This window comes from Megalobrama amblycephala, linkage group LG18 (assembly GCF_018812025.1).
Source record: "Megalobrama amblycephala isolate DHTTF-2021 linkage group LG18, ASM1881202v1, whole genome shotgun sequence".
Classification (NCBI taxonomy): Eukaryota; Metazoa; Chordata; class Actinopteri; order Cypriniformes; family Xenocyprididae; genus Megalobrama; species Megalobrama amblycephala.
This window is the reverse complement of record NC_063061.1, coordinates 19,097,051-19,120,770: the sequence shown is the minus strand read 5'-3', so window position 1 is coordinate 19,120,770 and position 23,720 is coordinate 19,097,051. Positions and strand designations below refer to the sequence as shown.

Below are 23,720 nucleotides of genomic sequence, written 5' to 3'. Positions count from 1 at the left end.
AATATTCTTCAAAGGAAAATATTTTTGAAGAATGTGTTGAACTGAACAGTTTTGGGGCACCATTGACTTCCTTGGTAGTTTTCTTTCCCACTATGGAAGTCAATGGTGCCCCAAAGTGGCCTGGTTACAAACTTTCTTCAAAATGTCTTCCTTTGTGTTCAACAGAACAAAGAAATTTATACAGATTTGGAACAACTTGAGGGTGAGTATATGATGATAGAATTTTCATTTTTGGGTGAACTATCCCTTTAAGTACTGAGGAATATTAAGAAATACATGTAGGGTTAGGATTAGGGTTTGATTTTAGATTTTACTACAGTAAACTGTAGTGTATTGTAGTATAATATACGCCATAGTTGTAGAAAACAGTATTGGGTAAAGTAATTTATATTAGTTATCTTACCACAGCAACTATAAATTACCACAACAAATTAAAGGGCTTTAAGTTTAAAAACCATTCTATCTATCTATCCTGCCATTAAAGGAAATACATAACAAAAACTATGAAATTCTGCAATTCATTTTTCACTTAAAAGACTTATGCTGATATGAATTTGTAAAAAAAAAAAAAAAAAAAAAACCAAAACAAGCATATTTGCATTGCTCTCAGACATTTGTACTCCTCTATATAAAAATACACAGAAAATTTTCAATAGAAATTAAAAGTATTTTATTTGTAGTTTTACATTACAAAACATTCAGCACATTCATGCACAGAAATAATCAGACATCCATAAACACACACCCATTCAAAGAGCACAACCTTAATCATCTAAAGCATAATCTGTCATAAACCAATTTTAATGTTTACAATGCTTTTAGAAAATAAAAATTACATGAAGCAAGCACATTACTGGATGCTGGAGAATTTTGTATCACTAAAAGAAAAAAACCTGAGAGGATGAAGGGTTCACATAATGCTCTAATGTAATTACATCAGCGAAACCCTATCCTAGTCAGAAGAGATGTCATGTTGACTTTGATTAAAGTTTTATAAGAATCGCCAGTCACATATTGTTGAACACTTTAGAAACCCCAAAATATACTTCTATGAGCTTTAATCAATAGCATTGAATTTATTTAGTTTCACATTAGGTAAACCTTTAACAATAAGGTTTTCCAGATCAACATGTTGAAAACCCTACAAAAATAGAGATATGCCCACACTTTTAAATTTTTATTCTTGCCATATATTTTTGGTGTGAGGAGAGTAATTTTAAATAAATGCGTAGTCTCCTCGAAAGAAAAAAAAAAAAAAAACAGGTTGAGTAACCTTTATCATTTACACAGAAGCTTGCAACTTGTAGACTAAGGCAGTCCATGAGAACAATGAAAATACTGTACTTACAAAAGGTATACACACATCATGGTTACACTAAGATTTAAAAACACTGACTGAAAATAACAGTCAAATGAAAAGTTCCTTTTTTATGTCTTTATGAATTGTACAAGGTAGGCTCTAAACACACAAACACAATATTATATTTTAGCTTTGAATGGACTAGATGATACTTCACAATGTAACTTTGTAACTGAATAGACCAATGTCTGGCATTTTCCCTCAATGTATCTTAGGCAGATTAAATCAAGAGATGTATTCAAATAGATACTTTAATAATTAAAGACACTCACACAAATCATGTCTGACTACAAAACAGGATTTGAGAGAGAAAAAAAAAAAGAAAAAAAAAAAGCTCCTACACAAGCACAAAAGGGAATGCTTTATTCACAAGTATTGTGTCTAAATATGCATCGAAAGTTCAACCACGGCCTGAAACAGCCATATAATTGGAGTGCTGAAGGTAATTCCACTCAAGACTCATGTTACTTCTGCAGAACTGATCAAGAAACCTATATCTTGATATTCAGTGACTGATAACATACTCTTGCAGGTACGACTGAGTAAGGCTGCGGAGTTCCTCTAAAGCATAGTCCTCTGGCATGGGTAGACGTCCAATGTGTGGAGCAAGCTGGCAAAGAGGGATGTGTCGGGGATCTGGGGTGCCTTCACCACCCTGCTGGAGACTCAAAACCACTCGTAGGATGTTAGCCACACGTTTGGCCATCTCTATAAGGCAAATTTATATCCAAAGTTACAATTCTACAGTAATTGTATGGATTCATATTGTTAATTCATATTGTTTCTATATGTTTTCTAGCCGGTCCCATAATCTAACAAAGAATATGGCTGAAATTAACTTTTCAGAAACATTATTAGAGTATAAATGACAAAACACAGGAAAAGAATTTCAGACCTGATTGGGCAAGTCGGTCTTTAGCTTTGGAGCAGGGGAGGAGCTCTATTCTCCCACAGAGAGATGTCACCTCTGTATGCAGTCGCTCCAGCTCATACCCTGGGCTTTCCGTCTATAGATAGAAGTAGAAGACTATCACATTAGTGGTTTCTTAAATTTTTATTCTAGTAGAGCTACATACTTTCCTGAAGCAGCACGTTACCTGTTGGATGTCCTGCAAAGTCTGGATGACATGGATGTAATCAAGGTAGACCCGTCCAGATGTGTCCCAGCTTTGAATCTGAACACTGCGCTCTGGCACTGCCAAACCCTCCAGGAATTCCAGCAGGTACTTATGATTATCGTTAATTATGCAGTCTGAGGGAAAAATAAAAAAAGACAAGAAGATAACATTAGGCTGGTTTTCATGGCAGGCATATAGAACTTTTACAGAAAGTTCTATACAGAAAATAAGTTAAGAAATACACTGAGCAGTTTGGCCATAAATTCCAAAAAGTTTAGTCTAATTTTCATTTCCTGGGGGACCAAATGGCATTTAAATTTAAACAAGCCAAACCAAATATTTAGTTAGAAACTGCTTAAATCCTTTTCAGACCACCAGTTTCAGACTTGATCAAATTATGGGTAAATAGTTCATTTCTTTATTTTACTTTAAGTCTATAATGCAAAAGATTAAGTTGATAAAAAGGTTTATAGTGCATTTTCACAGTGGCAAATCTACTTATGAGATGGTTTGGGATGGCTTTTTTAAAAACATAAATTCAACAAATCTAATATGTAAAAATATACAACCTACTCCACTTTCCTGCAACAAGCTTTGAAACCTGCAGCTACAAAGTTTCTGGGGTCACGTCATGACGTATTAATCTTGTATTGGTCACACGTCTTCACGTAATGCGAATTCGTAGGTGAGAGTTCACCAAACTTTGAAAAATTTGAAATGTAGCGAAATGCCAAATTTTTTCGCCTGAGTCTGTGTTTATGAACAGAAGTCAAAAGGACGAAAAGTGCAGTGCGATCGCCCCATTACAGTGCTACTTATGTGTACAGTCAATGTGAATGCTAGTGGAAATGGCAGCCAAAATTAACATGCGCCGTTTATGTTGCTGCACACATGAAACACATTTGAGAGATAAAAAAAAAAAATAAATAATAATTATGTTTGTGTGTGTTTTTGGCTTATTCAAACCTGAGGCCAGGTGTTGGATGACCAGCCGATGACAGTGATTCCAGTGGCCGGCCTTGTAAAGGTGCAAGGCTTCACGATGTTTATCTCCCTCTCTGCAGGCACGGATGGCCTTGGCTTGATGGATCCACTGGATGGGGATCAGCAACTTTTCCGTAAGAAATTGCTCCTTCTCCATTGACTCTTCTGTCTCCTCAAGGGGGCAGTGTAAGTTGAGCATCTCCCGCACTGCACTCTCTCTGCGTCTGTACAGTTATATAAAATAGGAATCATCTCATGTATGGTCACTCAACTCATCCTGTATAAAACCCATCACGAACTAAATGAGTACTCAGAACAGAGCAGTCATTTACCCAGAGTCAGGTATGTGCAGCAGCACGAAGATAGCCATCTCCCATAATCCTGCGCTCTCCAGCTGGGCAGCGTAGCTGGTGTGCAGCAAGCCCTGGCATGAGGTGGACAGGTGATTGTAGTTAAGAGCCTGCAACACATTCCACAGGTGCCAGCACAGCCGGTAGTCCAGATGATCAGCAGTTACTGTGCTGGGATCAAGTAGCTGTTGTAGGCTGTAGTGCCTAAAGAGGGGGGAAATAGTATAAGAGCAAAATCATCCTGCATACATAGACAGCCTATGGACACCATCTTCAAAAGGAAAATCCAGGAATCAAAGAGGATGTGATTACAAACCTGTCACTGTAAAGTTTAAGCAGGTGGAAGCAGATGTCATAGAGTGACTTTTTGGATTCCGTCTCATCCATCTCTTCATCCAAACCCAACAACTCGAGTTCATCTACATAGGGAGGTAAAGGAGGGCAAGCATACCTTTTCACTTCCTCTGAACCCTGTAACACATACAAATACAGTCTTGAAGGGTTAGTGGGAAAAAAAAAAAAAAAAAAGGAGGATTTACTCATCCTCATGTCATTTCAAACCAATAAGACTTTCATTCATCTTTGAAACACAAATGAAGATATTTTAGATGAAATCAGAGATTTCTGTCCCGCCATTGACAGCCTACGCAACTACCACTTTGATGCTTAAAGTTAATAAGGAGTAGGGCTGCACGATTTATCGCAATTTTATCGCACGTGATTTGGCAAAGGCTGCGATTATTTCATGCGTAGCTTGTCAGAGTTGTACGGCTCTGTGATCAGTAGTAAATGCTTCTCCTTCTGAAAGCCAGAGGGCGCTCTCAGGCAGAAACTGCAAATATGCCTTGCTGCCGAAGTAGAACACGTGTCATTCCAGGAAATCCTATACAATCACTGTAGCTGAATAAACAGAAGATTGAAATGCTTTGATTGATTAAACATGATTAAACAAGAGAAGAAGCCACTTCATCTGACAGAAGGATGCTCAACTGTCGTTATGAAGTGAGTTTGGAGTAAAACATTATTAAATGTTTTCTTTTGTTGGACAAGATGTTAAAAAATGCTTCTCATGTCTGGAAAGATGTTTGACGCGTGTTGCTTTTTCAAATATACATTATAAGCGATTCAAACTTTCAGATGTTTTCAGATGGATTAGCATTTGGAGCCATAATTCATTGACAAGCCACGCATAAAAAAAAAAAAAATAAAAAATAAATAAAAAAAAACACGCAGCTTTTCGTTTAAGTGCGATTTCAATGGGGGTTTTTTTCTAATCGTACGATTAATCGTGCAGCCCTAATAAGGAGATAGTAAAACTAATCCATATAAATCAAGTGGTTGAGTCCAAATTTTCTGAAAGGACTTAATCACTTTATATGATGAACAGATAGATTGAATTTGGGCTTTTATTCACATATATACACGTCAAGCTAACATTCTTCTGTTTACCATATCTGAAGTGTGTGTTGATGAATGTTTATATGTGAATAAAAGCCTAAATTAAACCTGTTTATCATATAAAGCAATTGTGTCTTTTCAGAAAATTGACTAAACCGCTCGATTCACATGGATTAGTTTTACAATCTCTTTATGAACTTTTTGAAGACTCAAAGTGGTAGTTGCATAGACTGTCAATGGAGGGACAGAAATCACTCAGATTTCATTAAATTAAATTATCTTCATTTGTTTTATGGGTTTGGAATGACATGAGGGTGAGTAAATGACAATTTTCATTTTTGGGTGAACTATCCCTTTAACTTCATTACACAGTTGATCAAGAATCAGTGGCATCTCTCAAAAGGAAAGAGCTAAAACGTGGTCTTTAAACAAGCTATGGTCTTGTTGTGACAAGTTGCCATGTAAAGTAATTCTATTGGGGAAAAAAAAAAAAAAAAAAAAAAAAAAAAATTCTCAGTTTCCACAAAAGTATTAAGCAGCACAGCTGATTTAAACATTAGCTGTTTCCATCCACCATTAAAAAAAAACAAACAAACAAAAAAAAAAACGTATGTGCATGATTGCATTCCCAAACACCAGGCTTTCCACCGCCGAACACATAACATGACAGCGCTCTGAGGCACAAGTCATTTGTGATGTATGAAAAGAGAGCCACAGTGCTTTATTAACAAAGGTTTTATCATGCAATTCACTTTTCTGATTTTGTGAACAAGTTGAATTTGCAGCTTTTGAGGTTTATGTTTTCTAGCGATTGTTCAAAATTCGTAGTTTTGTATGTTATGCTGTGTAACCGGCTAAGTCATGTTTCTATAGTTCTGCTATTCAGATGTGGGTCCAATATTGTCTAAAAATGTGTCAATTAATGCAGCTTATCTGTCTTATTACTTGGAGTAATGATCAAGGATGGAGCACGACGTCTGTTTACAAAGTACAATGCATTATCAGCTATTCACGTTTGTGCTCGGCTGACGTGGGAGTTTACAACATAACTGTGGGCTCGGTTCGCTTAACTTTTTTGTTCCTCTGCATTTTTATCATTACAGTAGAGTGGAGCTCTATCGGTATTGTAATAGGATGTTAAGATGCATTGTAATGTCAAACAATGATCTAGCCGTTTTTTACTTTGTTAATAATTATAACGAAAAAGTCTGTGTACACATCTGGCCTAAATGTTTATCTTATGTTTAGAGGTTTTCAGCGTCGCTTGGCATTCTGATACAGTTCGTACAGGTGCACCTACATAAAGTATAACAGTGATGCTGCTATCACCTCTTATAAATTACACAAACTAAGGTGACACTTACTCCAGTCGGGACTGCGAATCAGTTTCTGGTTGATCGACTACTTCAGACGTTTCATTGTCGGACTCAAATTGATATGGTAAAAAGACCGATTCTTTGAACTGCTTCAAACGAATCATTTACGAGGTGAAATTAATTGAGGTGAAATTAAATGTATATTATGAGTTTTTTGACCTTGCATGCATTTAAACCTGTTGCAGCAGACTCCCAAAACAATATTAGGAATCTTTAAAAAGGCCTAATAGGGGCACTTTAATATATATTTAAATAGAAACCAGCTTTTTAAAAATTGTAATAACATTTTACAATATTACTGTATTTGTGATCAAATAAATGCAGCGTTGTTAAGCATAAAAGAATCCTACCAACCACATACTTTTGAAAGGTAGTGTAATTATGAAATTTTATACTTGTGTCAAAGATAAACTAAAATAGCTTCTAAAAATTTAGTGAGATGTGAGGTACCTGAAATGCAGATTCGTATTTAGCGAGAGCATCAGCTACAGATGCAGTGGGAGGCAGCATGTACCAGAGATGAACAGCAACACACCGCTTCCAGTCAAGCTCGGAGCACACGTTTATACAGTAGTCTGTTGACTGCCACACCTTCATTAAAAAAAAAAAAAAAAAAAAAAAAAAAAAAAGAAATTAGGGTTGTACAAAAAAAACTGACATTGCAATATTTACTTTTTTCTGCACTATATATTGAGATATGAAGAAATACAGGAATGTTCACCAAATTACTTTATTTGGTACTTCTGATTCATTAGCTGCTTTGAGTAAATAACTAGAAGAATAAAGTGCTGTAAATGAACTATTTGCGCTATAAACCAGTGTGTTTATAATTACGTCAATACACTCAGTGGCCACTTTATTAGGTTCACCTGTTCAACTACCTGTTCACGTAAATATCTAATAAGCCAATCACTTGGCAACTCACTGCATTTAAGGCATGTAGACATGGTCAAGACGATCTGCTGAAGTTCAAACTGAGCATCAGAATGGGGAAGAAAGGTGATTTAAGTGACTTTGAACATGGCATGGTTGTTGGTGCCAGATGAGCTGGTCTGAGCATTTCAGAAACTACTGGGATTATCACACACAACCATCACTAGGGTTTACAAAGAATGGTCAAAAAAAATAAAAATAAATAAATCCAGTGAATGGCAGTTCTGGCAAATGGGCTACGCCAGCAGAACACAATACCGGTGCCACTCCTGTCAGCTAAGAACAGGAAATGGAGGCTACAATTCACACAGGTTCACCAAAAGTGGACAACATAAGATTGGAAAAATGTTGCCTGGTCTGATAATTCTCATTTTCTCCTGCAACATTCAGATGGAAAGTTCGGAATTTGGCGTAAACAACATGAAAGCATGGATCCATCCTGCTCTTGTATCAACGATTCAGGCTGGTGGTGTAATAGTGTGGGGGACATTTTCTCTGCACTTTTTGGGCTCCTTAGTTCAAATTTGAGCATTTTTTAAACACCACAGCCAACCTAAGTATTGTTGCTGACCATGTCCATTACTTTATGACCACAGTGTATCCATCTTCTGATGGCTACTTCCAACAGGATAACATGCCATGTCACAAAGCTCTGGTAATTGGGGAGCCCATTTGAGTAGAGAACATTTGGGGTGTGGTGGAATGGGAGATTCACACCATGGATGAGCAGCCAACAAATCTGCAGCAACTGCGTGATGCTATCATGTCAATATAGACCAAAATCTGAGGAATGTTTCCAGCACCTTGTTAAATCTATGCCACAAAAAATGAAGGCAGTTCTGAAGACAAAAATGGGGTCCAAGGTGTACCTAATAAAGTGGCCAGTGAGTGTACATTAAAATAATATGGTAAAAAATACCAGTTTGTAATATCAAGCAGCATAACAAGAGTTTTTGTACAACTAAATTTAACAAAGCAGATGACACAAGAAGCCTCACACATTCAATTTACAAATGGTCGTGCCCGCTTCTATTTTATTTACTTACTGGTTTGCCTGCAAGCAAAGCAAAGATTCGCAGCCTCTCCTCCTCTATGAAGGAGTCTGTCTGCATCCTGTTCCAGTCACTGAGCTGCAGAGCCAATAGATCTCTACAAAACTGAGACCCCACAGCCTGAGACAACATCAGTGAAAGGCGATGGTCCCCTATACAGACATAGCATTCATTAGAACCACTAATGCTGCTTGTACAGCATGCAACTTGATAGGATCCAGAAAAAAAAATTTGTGCACACTCACCACTCTTCTGGGACAGTTTGCAGGCCTTGCTTAAGCAGTGACCGGTAAGGTAACTGAATACAGCCTCAGCATGGTTGCGCTGAAGGGCCCGGCCCACCTCCTCCTCAATGCACTCAGCCGAGCTCTCAGAGAGCCAGTGTGAGAAGCTCCTCCTCCTCTCAAGCTGCTGCTGGTAGTCCGAGTATTGCTCAGTCTCCACATCTCGGTCACCCAGACGACCCCACAGAGCAGCACACAAAGTCCAAACTTGCCGCCAATGGGCCAGGCCAGCTAATGTGGAAGATCAAAGTGATTTAATATACAATGTTTTTTTTTATATATATATAATGAAGTTATTTAAAGCTGCAGTCCGCAACTTTTTGTGTTAAAAATTTACAAAAATTATATAATGAGAATATACAACATGAATCCATTTTCCAAACTGTGTTTTTGTCTTATCCTGAATCATTATGGTACACTTACAATAAGTGTTTATATTCGGACTATTTCAGACCAGACTGGTAGGACTCGCTGCAGAGTATCACAGTAACGGCGTGACTCGCCATAGACATACATGGAGAAAAGTAGCTCCGGCTAGAATGTTCCTCTGCAAGACGCGTGCAGTTCTGTTTATTAACCACTAGAGGGCCAAAAATCGTGGACAGCAGCTTTAATATCCAATAAGAAATTTAAACAAACATACTACTGTTCAAAAGGCTTTTTGAAGGTTTCCCATGCTTAAAAGGTGCATTTATTTGATCAAAAACAGAGTAAAAACTGTAATACAGTGAATATGTATCTTAATTTATTCCTGAGATGGGAAAGTTAAACTTTTTCCAGCAGCAGTTATTCCAGTCTTCAGTGTCACATGATCCTTCACAAATCAATTTGCTCAAAAAACATTTATTATCAATGTTGATAACAGTTGTGTTGCTTAATATTTTTGTGGAAACCAATTTTTTTTTTCTTCAGAATCCTTTAATGAACAGAAAATTCTAAAGAACAGGATTTATGTGAAATTGAAATCTTTCAATTAATCAATTAAATTGATAAAAAAAACTTCACTAAGCCCATTTTTTTTTTTATTTAGACTCATAAAACCTTAGTAAAAACTTCATACCATCCCCTCCTGTATCTTTGTTGACCTCCACAATCCATTCTGCATAACCATGCAGAGCATCCACTCCTCTCTCTGGCTGAATGAAAGGACAGGGGTCGTCTTTGTTGATTGTGCTGTGCTTTAGACTGATCTCCAGTGGCCTGTGGTAAAGAGCAAGGCTCTCAGCTGACTGCTTGGGCTCCAGGCCGACCACCTGCTCCATACGCACTTTAAACAGACTTTCAGTGATCCTGGTGTGATGCAACAATGGAAAAATTACTTTGAGGAAAAGTTCTGTAACACTTTAGATAAATTCTATTTGCGCTGACAAACTATAAAGAAGCTAAACTTACGGTTTGCTCTTGGTTGGTTTGGGTAAGAAACCAAAACCCATGCTCTCTGCTGCCTGCTCCTTCATTGTTTCTGTGACACTAACTTGATCTCCACAGTGCACCAGTGTCCAGTTGGGACCCCAGCCCACTCTGAAAGACCGCCCTCTGAACAGAGCCGCGTCCATCAGTAAACGGCCTTTCCCTAAAGTTATAGAGCTCTCCAGAGGTACTGGCCCACCTAGCCTACGGGCTCCAATGGTCCGAAGCGTAGGTTCTGGAGGGGGGGCCGGCAACAGGAAGGATGGACCCAATGATGGCCATGGGGCTTCAGATGCTAGTGACTTGCTAATCTTCTGAGGTATTCCACCAAAAGGAGCCTCTGGGAACTGGGAAAAAAGCCCTCCACCTGAGGTGAACTTTGTTTGTAACAGGGCTCCAACTATAATAGAAATTCCATAATATCAGACATGTTTAAAGAAGTGTACAAGTACCCTACATATCAGACTTTTTTTTTTTTTTGAAAGAAGTTTCTTATGCACACCAATGCTGCATTTTGATTAAAATTCACTATATTACAGTTTTTACTGTAATATTACAATTTAAAAAAATCCTGTGATGGCAAAGCTGAACTATCCTGAAAAAAAAAGGAGCATCATGATTTCTACAATATTAAGGAGGAACTGTTGGAAGAACCATTATTAATTGAGTACCAATAATATTTGATAAGAGTGCACCAAATCAGCATATTAGAATAATTTCTGAAGGATCATTTGAACCTGAAGACATAATGGCTGCTAAAAATTCAGCTTTGCAGTCACAATAATTAACTAAATTTTAAAATATATTTATAGAAAATAGCTCATTTAAAATTATAATCTTTTCCAACATTACTGTTTTTACTGCATTTTAATCAAATGCAGCATTGGTGAGCATAAGTGATTTTATTTAAAGGTCCCGTTTTTCGTGGTTTTTTGAAGCTTTGATTGTGTTTATAGTGTGCAGTATAACATGTGTTCATGTTTTGCGCATAAAAAAAAAAAAACACAGTATTTTTCACATAATTTACTTATCTGTATACCGCTGTTTCCACTGTCATAAAAACGGGATGATGACTTCCTTGTTCTATGAAGTCCCTCCTTCAGAAATACGTAACGAGTTCTGATTGTGCCAGCGGTTCCGGTGTTGTGATTCGACAGCAGCTTAGCGCACCTTGCCCGGAAAGGTCACGCCTCTTACCATAACGTGGAGATGCATGCACTCAGTGTTATTGTAAACATAGTTTTACATGTGGATTATAATTTTCGGGAACCGAGTTAAACATAAATTGTAACCATTGATCTCTAAGTACAGCGTCCCTGGGAAGGCCAAACAAAGGTGATTGGACTGCGGGATGAAAATAACAGCGTTTCGACGACATGGCGACAAACACACTCTACAAACGCAACTCTTGCTCTTCTCCGTGGGAGCGCAACAAGACCACGCCCCCTTTTTTGTGCATTCCTGTGGGCGGAGGTTAGTCAAAAAACTGTTTTAGTGACGTCATTAAAGAAGGAAGTAGAGGGATGTAGTCCAAACTGGCCGTTCGATGTAGGCGACTTCTGTGAAATAAAATATCTCGCTTGGCATTGAACTTTGAGCTTTAAAATTTTACAGATTTTATTTATACTCTAACTAACTACTAACCACACTAACTAAAGTTTGAAACATGGGATCACGAAGAACGGGACCTTTAAAAAAATTAAAAACTATTAATTATTCCAAAACCTTCGACCAGTAGTGTATGTAAACTGCATTTAATGAATTTGTGGGGCGTACTTGATAGCCGACCAGCTCCAGAAAGCAAAACTTTGGGGGAAGCCACATCTTGTATGAGCTTTGAAGAACCATGCTCTTGAAACATGTCACATTCATCATCCTCTGCAAAGAGAGATGCCTTCATAATCTGTGTGGAACACAAATCAAATGTTACTAAAATGACAGAATGTGACATATTTGCAATCGATAACTCAACTACATGCACGCTACCTGTAAGGTATGAGGGTTGATGCCCATCGAGGAAGCAATCTGGCTGGATGCGGACATGGGCTCATGCTCGGCAGGAGTCTCAGATCTCAGCTTGTGCTCCTCCACAGAAGTTCTCTCTCCATCCTCCTCTCCCAAAACACTGTCCGCTGGGTGCTCTTGAGTAATGTCAGCCATGTCACTGTCCAACTCCGACACCCGGCTGAGCAGCTCAAGTACTGCAGTACTCTACACATATGCACACAAAGAGTTCAAGTCAAGTCTTTGTTCTTGATCTGAGTGCAGAGTACAGTTCTGTAACATCTTTAAACTGATGCCGACACCCCGTTAACTTTACATAAATTTTTACCAAATTATTTAGCAGGCATCGAGGATGTAGTTGCTGCCTAATCAAAAGCTGCTATGAAAGCATTATATACCCATTAAACGTCCTGACACAAACATTTTATCTTTGTTGTACTTTTATTTGTCAATGAAATACATGACAAAAATCAAAACAAATTCACACACTTTCTTTCATACATTTTTTCCACTGCTATACTTCAAAATAAAACAATCTGAAAGCTCACAAGCTCATCTGTAGAAAATCTCAGATCAGACACACTTTTAATCATTGCATGTAATGTTACTCAAATCACCTGTTAAAAATAAATCTCAAATATAGCTGGTCAAGCAAATCTTTGCTCGTGTTCTACAAATATCATAACATACAAATATACTTTATATTATGGCAAAGATAAAAGAAACCAAGTATAATTTAATACACTATTAATAATACTTGGCTGCATCATATTCCACTCAAAACAATCAGAATCACCCTTTTTCATTTTTAAAAGTAAAACTTTCATTCAAGCATGTAACAATACATTTTTCACTGAAAATGACAGATCTAGTCTTTACACTCTAAGCACCTGCTAATTGCAACTGCTTAGGAGAAGAGTCAGCTTTACAAACTATAAATATTACATAAAAGGCAACTCCCTTTGTTATATGAACTTGCTTTGTAAACTTATATTTAAAATGTGTGCACAGCATTTCAATAATCTCAGATGTCTTTGCATCACAGCTGAAAAGCATTTGAACCACTAAAACTGTTTGCTCTCTCCCCGCTGCTAGTGTAGATCTGGACTGTGGGGGACACAGCAGGTATGAGTGAACTTGAGTGGCCCCCGGAGACCAATGTGTGTCAGACTCAGTGCGTTCCTCAGTCTACCTGAGCCTGTGGCGCCATCTGCTGCTGGGTCAGTGGAAGCTGTGGGATCCCAGGAGGAACCCCCGTCTTCAGCTTCTTCAGGTCCAGCTTGGCCGGGGGGACTTCCTCTTCTTCATCAGAATCCTGCAGGCCATACTTTGAGAAGTGGGCCACCTGTAGAGGAGATTTCAGTTACATTCTCAATTTATTATACATGACAACAGATAACTGTAATACAGGACTGGTCAGAAAATAAAATGACGCAAAATGGAGCACTTTGTGAAGGCGCTCATACCTCAAAGACCCAGGAGCCAGTTTCGGGTCGGTACTCCAAGAAGCGGGCGCCTTGTTTGCGCGATGCTGCCTCGAGACGGCCCTCGTAGTTCATCTCTGTCAGCCTCTCTAGACTCTTGATCTGACAGCACGTTGTCTTGTCATTGGGCCACACACCATCTAGAGTCACTTCAGCACGTCTGCGTGATACAGGAAACAAAGTTATGTTGAACCTATAGGGAAAAGCGTTGTTTCAGCAGCAGAGACTGAAGTGGTTAAGAATGCAAAACCGATCCATGCAGATTCAGATCCTGATGCTCATTTTTTCCTCCAAGGAGCACATGAAAATTTTTGGAGGGTGATAAATATATCAAATAATGTTTTTCTTTTAATAAACGGGATACTAAAAGACATTTACATTCAAAAATGTTTTTTTTAGTTGAATACCAAAAGTACACTAGGCTTTTAATTATTGCTGCTTCAAATTGTATTTAATAATTATGTAATTATTTATAGGCCTGCATAAGAAATCTATTGGCATAAATGCAGTTTTCATTGATTGGGAGCTGTTCTGAAACCGTGAGCCCATAGAATGTGCAACAGCACCATGTTTTTATTTTGAAACAAGCAGCGCTAATATTTATTTAATAAAATCATAGCCTTTTGAAGTTTAATAAATTACATTAAGCTGTATTCATGATTCCCGTTTCTCCATTCCTAAATTTAAGACCACTTAAACTGATAATTAAGACGTTTTTTCTGACATTTAAGACTTGACATTAAATTTCAAGTTACACTGCTCTTAAAATATGGCTTAAGAAAAAAAAAAAAAAAAAAAAAAAAAAACAATAATGTGATCATTTATTATTATTATTATTAATAAAATAATAATAATAATAATAATAATAAAATTATTATTATTATTATTATTATTATTTCAATCTGATTTGATATTGTAATTTGTGACATTGTGATACAACTTCTGGATTGTAATGAGTGCTGTAATTCTATGTAATAACATCCTGCCCAGGGACTACAGATGCAAATTAGCTGTTTAGCCAACTCTGACAACATTTATGCTGTGCATGGTCCCTGTTAAATAAATTAACTAAACTAAACGCATACAGCATGCTCCAAAACACAGTTTGAACATGTCTCTTAAATCACAAATGTGAGTGAAACAATTGCAATGTTGAGCCCTAAGATTACCTGTTTAGCCCTTCTCCAACAGGAGGCTTGTCTTTGTCATCCGGGTACACGATTATCTCCTTACGCCTGAAGTGCACAACCTCATCCAGGTTCATGTTGGTAAGATTCACCTCACCAGAGAAGAAAACTGACCCATAGCCTGCAAAAAAACAAAAACAAAACACATTATGTTACGCTCCACTGGTGGGCTACTTAGAATATCACATAGGTGTGATTGGCAAAGGACAAAAAAGCAGGAAACTATACGGTGCACTTACCATGGGGGCGGGGCTTTGTTATGGGGAGGGGCTTGTTGAGGGGCGTGGCTTGCTTTTGTACAGTTTTTTTATGATAAAGTTATGTAAAATAACTGCTCAGTGCTGCAAAACAGACAACTCTGCTAATGCTAACTTAATTCTATATAAACTATTAGGGGTGTGACGAGACAGGTATCTCAAAAGACGAGACTCGAGATTGAGTTCACGAGACGAGACAAGATGGTGAAATGCACGACTAGAAAAAATATTCTGCAGGTGTATTTGAAATGTTTTAACTAATCATCTTGTAATGAATGTCATTTCAGTTCTACTTTCCAAGTATGAATTATCATATGCAGTAAAAGACAACAATACTCAAGCACTGTAAAAGGTTTTGCCACTAACTCAACTGACTGACTTCTCTCCTGTATGATTTCAGTCTCTTCAGACATTACTGTACATGATTTATGAGCTTCTACAACTTTTGACCTCCTAACTGAACTCCTTTCCACAAACTGATCATAGAAATAAAACAGTATAAATTAAAATGGTAACACTTTACAATAAGGTCTCATTTATTAACATTAATGTATTAACCAACATCAACTAACAATGAGCAATATATGTGCTACAGTATTTATTAATCTAACATGTTAATGTTAGTTAATAAAAATGGTCATTCATTGTTAGTTCATAGTTTACAGTGCATTAACTAATGTTAACAAATGAAACATTATTGTTTGTGCTTAATAAGATTAAGAGAAAACTGTTATTCATTTTTATGATAACACTTTACAATAAATGCAACCATAACTGCACTCTCTCAATATTCAAAGTGCAAATAAGACCAAATTTTTCTTTGATACAGAGCTAAGAGATGGTTACAACTACACTGCCCAGCCTAAAATAGCTTTCATATTGAGAGATATCTGTATTCATCAGGGAGCCGCTTTCAAGATGCGGGTATTTAAATCTCGTTTGAATGCGCGCTCGTGTTTACTTTCACTTTCGTGATCGCTCGTACTCTGTAAATATGGAGCGGTGGCAACCGTTATCCAACTGAATTAAATGTTTGTTTTTTTTATTTAAATACAAAGAAAAACGACAGGAGAGGCATAATGTAAACGTAGGTGGCATATTCTTTCCTAATCATCCTAACACTCTGTCATGGCAACATCACGAGACTACTTTTCCGCCTCGACGAGAAATCTCTTCACATTTTAGTCTCGCTCGTCACACCCCTATAAACTATATAACAGCATAGGCCTATTAGTTAATAGCCTAAACTGGACGGAGACACGGAGCGCCCTGTAACTCACTGACCCGCCTGCGTTCACAATTCACACGGTGCAGATGGGAAGGAGAACGGCTGACTACACAGTTCATGGGAATAAATTGTGTATTTCCCTCACAATTGTCACAAAATCTCACTAGTCTGTACACTGTCTGTCTGGTCTCTCTGCGCGTTGCTTTGCGAGATCATGCGGCGCGATTTTTTTTCCTCACTGCTGCACGAGTCTGCGTGAGAATATGGGGGTGTGGCGTCAGAGCGTGAGAATTGGGTGAGTTTAGCTGAATGCGTGAGAGTTGGCAGCCTTGCCGTTACTTTGCTAAATTAGCACAGAATCGTTTAACATTAATGTTATGGAATCATGACAAAAATGATCAATAGATTGGTTAAATTTTACTAGACCTGCATATAAAAATGAAAGACAATATGGATTTGCTTATCTGAATCATCCGTGTTCACTGAAGCTGTTCACGTGAGTAGATGGTTGGGCGCGGTTGGGTGTGTGCGCATTCATAACAGTGCGCGTACACTTTGAACTTCAATCGTGACAAATGATTGGACTACTTGCGGAGTGACATGACGACATGAATCAGAGGCACAAAAAACGTTGACAGCGGTGAGCGGTCATTATGTTTACCAATACTCGACCCATCGCAACCGCCGCAACCCTGACCCCCCACCCCCCCATTTTTTTTTTTTTTTTTTTTTTTTTTTTTTTTTTTTTGCATGATTTACGAGACCATCATTTTCAGGTCGGAAAATCCGGATTTCTGGATTTTTCCGGAAGAATCACACCCCTGATATCATTTGTTCCTTTGCATGGTGATGCTTCAGTTTTACCTTTCCTGCCAACAGTGAAGTTCTCCACAATACACTCCCCATTTTCATTCAACATCTTCCCCAGCTCTTCCATGGATGGGATGGTGTAGTAGCCTACACGGCCAAGAACTATACCTGAAAGAGGTCAGAATAAGATAGCTTAGAATAAGATTTCTAGACCATCAAACACAGTGTATGTTTTAAGGAAAGTCGACAGAGACAAGCGTACCAGCTGGGTGAGGAGGTTTCTGAGCCTCCAGCTCCTCATCTCTTTCCTCCTGAATGGAATCCTCAGCCAGAGAAATGTCCTCACTGCTGGCCTCCAAGCCATTGCGATGACTGCCAGTTCCCCGCATGTTGAACTCCGAGATGGTGTCCTGTAGCAAGGGGCTCGGCTGGGTGTGTGGAATGGGTCTGGTGATCGGGTTGGTGTAGAACTTGGAGACCTCTAGGTCATCCTCCCCACTTCTCTCCACACCAACTTCTCTGGTTTCTCCTTCATCCATACTCAGACTGAAGTGTGACAGGAAAACATTATAAATTTGAGGTTGCATCTTTACTGACTGCAAAAATATTACTTCACATCAATGGTTGAGAACTAGTTTCAACTTACCTGAGCCCATTTTGTGGGTACTCTGAAGGGGAGGCCAAGTCATCAACCTCTCTGTTCCCAGAGTTGTTATACAGACTGCTGTTATTCAGATTCTTCAACACAAGCTTCTTTATGCTCTTCCTAAAACAAAGAATGCATGCAGACAGGAACACATCAGTTAGTGCACTACATGAGCAATAAGTGTAGCTACAGTTATGACGTCAGGCTCTTACCTAGGCATGAAAGCTCCATTGTTAAGAGAGGGTTCATCATCATCAAGTCCATCGAAGAGCTGAGATTTGGATGAGCCAGAGGAGGAGAGAGCTTTGGGACGCACACGGGTGGCAGGACGAGGGGTCAGTTTGTATTGAGTAGGGGTAGTCAGGGCTTTCTGGGCAGCTGGATTTGTGGGCTTGAGACGCTAATGAGAGAGAAGATGTTAGCAGTGCATTTCTTGTTTTATTTAGTATTTTTTATTTTCATTTAATAAGAAATTATTCTTTTATTTTATAGGCATATTGATATATAATCACATATTTTGGCCAAATTGTGCAGCCCTACAAACAAGAAAACTGATTTTTTTTTTTTTTTTTTAAATCATTAAAATATTTTTTTATCTTAAAAATCACAAATCTGTAAAAATCAAACCTCTTCCTTCTTTTTGGGATCCGACAGTGGGTTTCTGAAGAGGGGTGAGTCTCCAAATGGAGAGTAGGCCAATGCGTTAATCTGCTGCTGGAGGACGGCCTGCTGAGCGGCTGCTGCACTGGGATCAGTCAGAGCTGTGAACAAAACACGGTATGCTAGTTAATTATTTAACAAAACCTTAAAGAAATCAACCTCACATTACTTAACTTATCAACATGATCTAAACCAGTTCTGGGAATAAAATCATTTATGAAGCATTTGCACTGACCCACAGGTTGTTGAGGAGCACCAAAATTCAGAGTGTTGGCTCCGGTGTTGAAGCCTCCAGTTCCGAAGGTGCCCACTGACCCCAGAGTGGAGCCCAGCTTGTTCTGGTTGTTCCCAAACAATGATGTCTGGCCAGTTCCTACAGCTGAAAATACAGATAAATACTTAGAAGGCATGTTTTAATTCTCTAAGTAACAAATGAACAAAAAAATAAAAAAATAAATAAAAATAGCACCCTAAAATGTACCTCCTCCGAAGCCAGTTCCCAATCCTGTTCCCAGTCCTGTCGTAGCAGTTTTGTTCCCAAAAAGACCCCCACCTGTACCAGTTGCACCAAAACCTTCGAAAAATTAAAAACATTAACATTAAATATCTAGATCAAATTTAGGTGTGCAGTGGTGAAATGATGCCCCATCACTTTCACAACCAAAATTTGATTGCAGCAAATACTAAGTACTAAGCAGGTATTAAGACTCACCAAAGGTTGAAGTGTTCGTGTTAGTCCCTAGAGTGAGTGTAGGCTTATTTGCAAACAGACCAGTGCCTGTGCCAAAGGAGGGTGCGCTAGTGGTGGTGGTGCCAAATCCAGCAGGCTTATTACCAAAAAGATTCTGTGAAATAAAGACACAAGTTAATCATTCTGAAAAAAAGGCAACAATTGTAACTTATATTTGAACATGGTGAAAATCTGAAAATTGACTTTTGAAAAAAAAAAAAAAAAAAAAAAATAGAGTAAATAAAAAAAAGAGCTAATTGTAGCCTCTTCAAAAATCACCTGTGTACCCACATTCCCAAAGCCGGTGTTAGGTTGACCGAAAATTCCTGTGCCAAAGCCTGTGGCGGTACTTGTGTTAGTGTTTCCAAAAAGTCCTCCGGCCTGAGAGGCAGCCGTGTTGCCAAACAGCCCCTGCTTAGAAATGAAATTATTGAATTAAACACTAGAATTAACCTGATTTTACATTAAGAAGATCAGTTTAGTAAATCAGTGCAGACATTTAGTACACCTGCTGGAACTCACCATGCTGCTGGTATTGGGCTGGCCCATGGTATTGGTGTTGCCGAAAGAGAAAGTGTTGTTTTGGGTGGTGGTGGCTGAGCCGAATGGTTTGAAGAGACTGGAAGCTTGCTGCGGTGGCTGGCCAAACAAATTTCCTGTGGTTGTCCCAAATGCCCCAGTGCCTGTAATGCAAACAGTTAACACATATATTCAAGACACACACACAAACAGAAAAAAAAAAACTAAAACAATTCTTAAGATACAACCACTTACTCGTGCCAAATGAGGTCTTGTTCTGGCCGAAGTTGAAGCCAGTGTTTGGAGCTGATGAGCCAAAGAGTCCAGTGCCAGTACTGGGAGTAGCTGCGGCTGTCGGTCCAAAGAGACCACCGGTGCCAGCTGCCATGGGATTGGAAGGACCCTTCCTTCCAGCCTGATAATCCTCAAACCTCAATTCCTTAGATGAAGGAAAGAAAGCTATAGATATTTTATCATGGTTCCAAATCCTCTAAACTCTAGACAGCAGGCATGTTACACATTTTTGATCACTGCAGACAATTTCTTTAGTAGATCGCCACGTACTTGTACAACCATCACAAAGTGAGAATCCATCTTACCTCTAAGGATTTGTTCTCGTATTCCTTCATTGCAGTGATGCACTGGTGTTTGGTGTTAATGCTGGTTGTCACACCACCTTTTACCATTGTGTCACTACCAGTTGGTGGCTGTAAAAAAACAACAACAACAAAAAAAAAAAAACACTTTGGTTAATAAAGAGCATCCATGAAGAAAACAAAAAATACATAAGTGTAATCACGTCTAAACCAACATTGAATTTGATTGTTGTGCCAGGTGGTGCAGCAGTGAAACTTGATGACCCAAACAAAGAGCCTGACGTTCCTCCAAAAGGGTTGGATGTCGTGTTGGTTGTCCCAAACAATCCACCGCTACTAGTGCTGGTACCAAAAGCTGCAAAGCAATTAAAAAAAAAATTATATATATTTAGGTCCATTGATTCAGAGCTATTCTTTTAATCCAAGACAAGTCTACAACAAATCAAAACATTTTTCTACGCAGACTTTCTGCAGGAAACTTACTGCCAAAAGTTGCTGGTTTGTTGGCACCAAAGGCATTGTTCTGCTGGGAAAACAGTCCTCCACCTCCGGTGTTGGTGCTTCCAAAAAGGCTGTTTGATGTGCCACTAGTGGCACCAAACCCAAACCCAGTACTGGTGGAGGAGGTGACAGGCTGACTGAAAGTGCTCGAGCCAAAGAGACCACCTGAGGACAAACACAAATATTTCAAGACAAATGACACTGTTGACCAAATACAATCTTCTTATGGGAATGCTCATCTTATGTGGTAGCACATCAGTGATTCCCTTTAAGTCTTCCCTCCAAACTATCTCAAATCAGTTATTCTCATACAAGTCTTCACAGCATGTCACCACTTGACTCACGGCAAACTCACTTCTAAGATGATTCACTCAACAGCAAACACTTGTTTTGTTTCATTACAGCTCAAGTCACCACTCATCTATGTAATCACGCTCTATTTAGCAAAAGACTAACATTCAAAGTAAATTATTCTTGTCTTCTCAACCTGCAGTGCTCAAATCAGTGGGAACAGGTCTTGTAACACACCAGTGAGTTCATGCAGTTTGGCTATGCATTGACACCAAATAAATGAATGCATAAATCTCAGATGCGTCTCAAATACAAGCAAGTACCCAATCAATAAAAAGTTATTTATATATTTCAAATTTACTCAACTTAATTCAGTCCTGAAGTGATTCATTCTTTGAGTAACTAAAAAAATTCTGCACACATCTATAGCTACAGAAAACAGCATTACCAGGCTTGTTCTGGGTGGCCCCGAATAGTCCTCCTGTGTTGTTTGTCGCACCAAATGCTGAAGATCCAAAGCCCCCTGCTGCTCCAAAACCAGTATCTGATGACATAGGAAGCAAAATATTCTTACTTTGTCTCTGTACAGTATTAATTCTTGGTTCTCTCATTATTCTACACATAAAATACTTTAGCACACATATTAACTTACTTTGTTGCCCAAATGTTGATGAAGTCCCAAATGCTCCTGTCCCTCCCCCAAAGGGAGCACCAAAAGACTTGTTGAACATCTTGCACTGCTATAGAGCCTGCATATGTCTACACAAAAGAGAAGTGCTTTCAGTTCTATAATAGCCAAATACACTTCAGCTGTTTTACTTACCATCAACCTATTCAAAATAACTGAATGTTTGTGTTGTTGTCTCAACATTGTTTTGTTCACTACCATGTTGAGTGTTGACTTTAGACCTTAGACTTTATTTCAGTCATTGTAATATTGGTGACAAAGTCATAGGAAATCAGTTTATTTCCATAAATATCAGAATTTCATATTTTTGGCCATTCAAATATCAGCAAATGCACCAATATTTCTGCCCAGTTAAAATTAAACTAAAATAAAATTTAGGTGTTTTTATTACATGAGTGTGAACTCCATATTCTCATATTCTCACTATATAAGCAAGTAAGTCTGAATGATGCATCAAATATGATACTAAAACATATGCAAACGTTACACTTTTTAACATAAAAGAATTAGATTTACATGCTACTACTTTTCATTTTCCCAACTTATTCTTTATATTTACTATCTTATTATTGAAAACATCAAGCCAGCATTTATTTTATTTTTATATATAATAAAAAGGTGTGTGTGTGTGTGTGTGTGTGTGTGTGTATATATATAAAATTTAAATAAACAACCACAAAGACTAACTGGACATAGCAAGTATTTAAATGAATACTGCCTTTGCATAGTTCACATTTTCATACAGTCCAAACATCTACACAAAAAACAAATGAGCTTTCACAAGAAATCTAACCACACGAGAAAACAGGTTGATAATCTGGTTAAGTAGACAAAAATGTGAGAGCACACATATAAATTTTCCAAAATGTCGCATATGATGTGCCGTGAAGAAACAGGTGACATGTTTCAGGTAAGTTGTCATGTCTGTTATTGTTCACGTTAGATTGGACGTCTATTAGCAACGTTGGGCGCCAGAAATTTCATGTCCAAGTGGTTTTACGGCCTGTGAGAATGTGTTATTAGATTTTCTTTATGGTTTAGGGATTGATATGACATTACATAACGTTAAATATTTTGGTTTGTGCCGGAATAAACCTGAGCAAACCAGTCTGTACAAACAAGTGCGAACCAACGCAGCTAGGAGTGGAAAAAAAGAGAAAGTTAGCCGTCATGTGCTTACATTAAAGTTTCTATTTCAAATACATTTCTTTAAAGCTTCAACGAGCTGCTATCAATCGATTTAAAATATAACATTTTCAAAAATCTTTCGATGTATTTAATCCCCGCATGCAGATATACGAATACAATACGCAAAGTTTCTACTTTCAAATTCACATGGCTCGCTACAAATGCTAACGTGCTAGCAATCGGGTTTAAAACGCAATTTATCGAACAAACAGAAATAATCAGTCTTACCGTTTATTCAAACGTCCAGCGAAGAGTTCCTCGGTCGAAAGACTCGATATTAATAGCAAACGTGAATCCGGTGTTGTCAGTTTTGAACATCAACTTGCTGACTTTCCGTCTCTGCTCAGTGTTGATGGAGGGAAACAACGTAGCTAGCTAACCGATAGCAATCCGCGTCATATTTAGACCTCATGCGTCATCACGCATCACGTGATAATGTCCTTCTCTTCGGCTTTTTCTTGTGTAATAATATACGTACATAGCGGATGTTTTTATATAAATGTCGAGAAAGTTGAAAGTTGAAGAGAAAGTTGTTGTTACTCCTATATCATAAATTGCAAGACTTTGAACATAAAGCCAATGTCTGACCTGGAAACCTATAAACATGTCCTTTGGACATTTGGAAAGTGTCAATTTGGTCAATTTACAGGTTGTTTAAAATAAGCA

At 38.2% G+C, this 23,720-nt stretch overlaps 1 protein-coding gene across 4 annotated transcripts; it reads right to left on the bottom strand.

Moving 5' to 3' along the window:
* Positions 1–646: 646 nt before the first annotated feature.
* Positions 647–23,469, bottom strand: nup98 (nucleoporin 98 and 96 precursor). 4 transcript variants are annotated; one of them, XM_048167069.1, is made up of 33 exons: positions 23,283–23,469; positions 21,831–21,937; positions 21,627–21,722; positions 20,870–21,052; positions 20,602–20,741; positions 20,390–20,497; positions 20,046–20,229; positions 19,794–19,954; positions 19,563–19,682; positions 19,254–19,386; positions 19,023–19,115; positions 18,777–18,920; positions 18,509–18,642; positions 18,094–18,281; positions 17,882–18,001; positions 17,498–17,781; positions 17,290–17,403; positions 14,923–15,061; positions 13,736–13,913; positions 13,462–13,614; positions 12,252–12,476; positions 12,042–12,168; positions 10,248–10,665; positions 9,916–10,145; positions 8,817–9,086; positions 8,566–8,723; positions 7,037–7,177; positions 4,129–4,283; positions 3,795–4,016; positions 3,445–3,686; positions 2,458–2,612; positions 2,256–2,367; positions 647–2,068 (listed from the first exon to the last, which is right to left on the bottom strand). In XM_048167069.1, exons 2-33 carry the CDS (start codon positions 21,907–21,909, stop codon positions 1,866–1,868), a joined length of 5,409 nt encoding a protein of 1,802 aa, XP_048023026.1. In that variant the 5' UTR covers positions 21,910–21,937; positions 23,283–23,469; the 3' UTR covers positions 647–1,865. The 4 variants fall into 4 exon arrangements, with proteins under 4 accessions (XP_048023026.1, XP_048023023.1, XP_048023025.1 ...); XM_048167066.1 differs by having other exon boundaries at positions 19,551–19,685; positions 23,283–23,468; XM_048167068.1 differs by having other exon boundaries at positions 19,563–19,685; positions 23,283–23,468.
* Between the last annotated feature and the right edge of the window lie 251 nt (positions 23,470–23,720).

Excerpts from the sequence above, each read along its gene's own strand:
- nup98 (XM_048167066.1), bottom strand. The coding sequence starts at position 21,909 with ATGTTCAACAAGTCTTTTGGTGCTCCCTTTGGGGGAGGGACAGGAGCA. Across the intron at positions 18,282-18,508 it reads ATCCCAAAAAGAAGGAAGAG|CGTCTCAAGCCCACAAATCC; the intron begins GTTTGATTTTTA and ends CTCTCTCATTAG. Across the intron at positions 15,062-17,289 it reads CTTCACTGTTGGCAGGAAAG|GCTATGGGTCAGTTTTCTTC; the intron begins GTAAAACTGAAG and ends GTTTTTTTGCAG.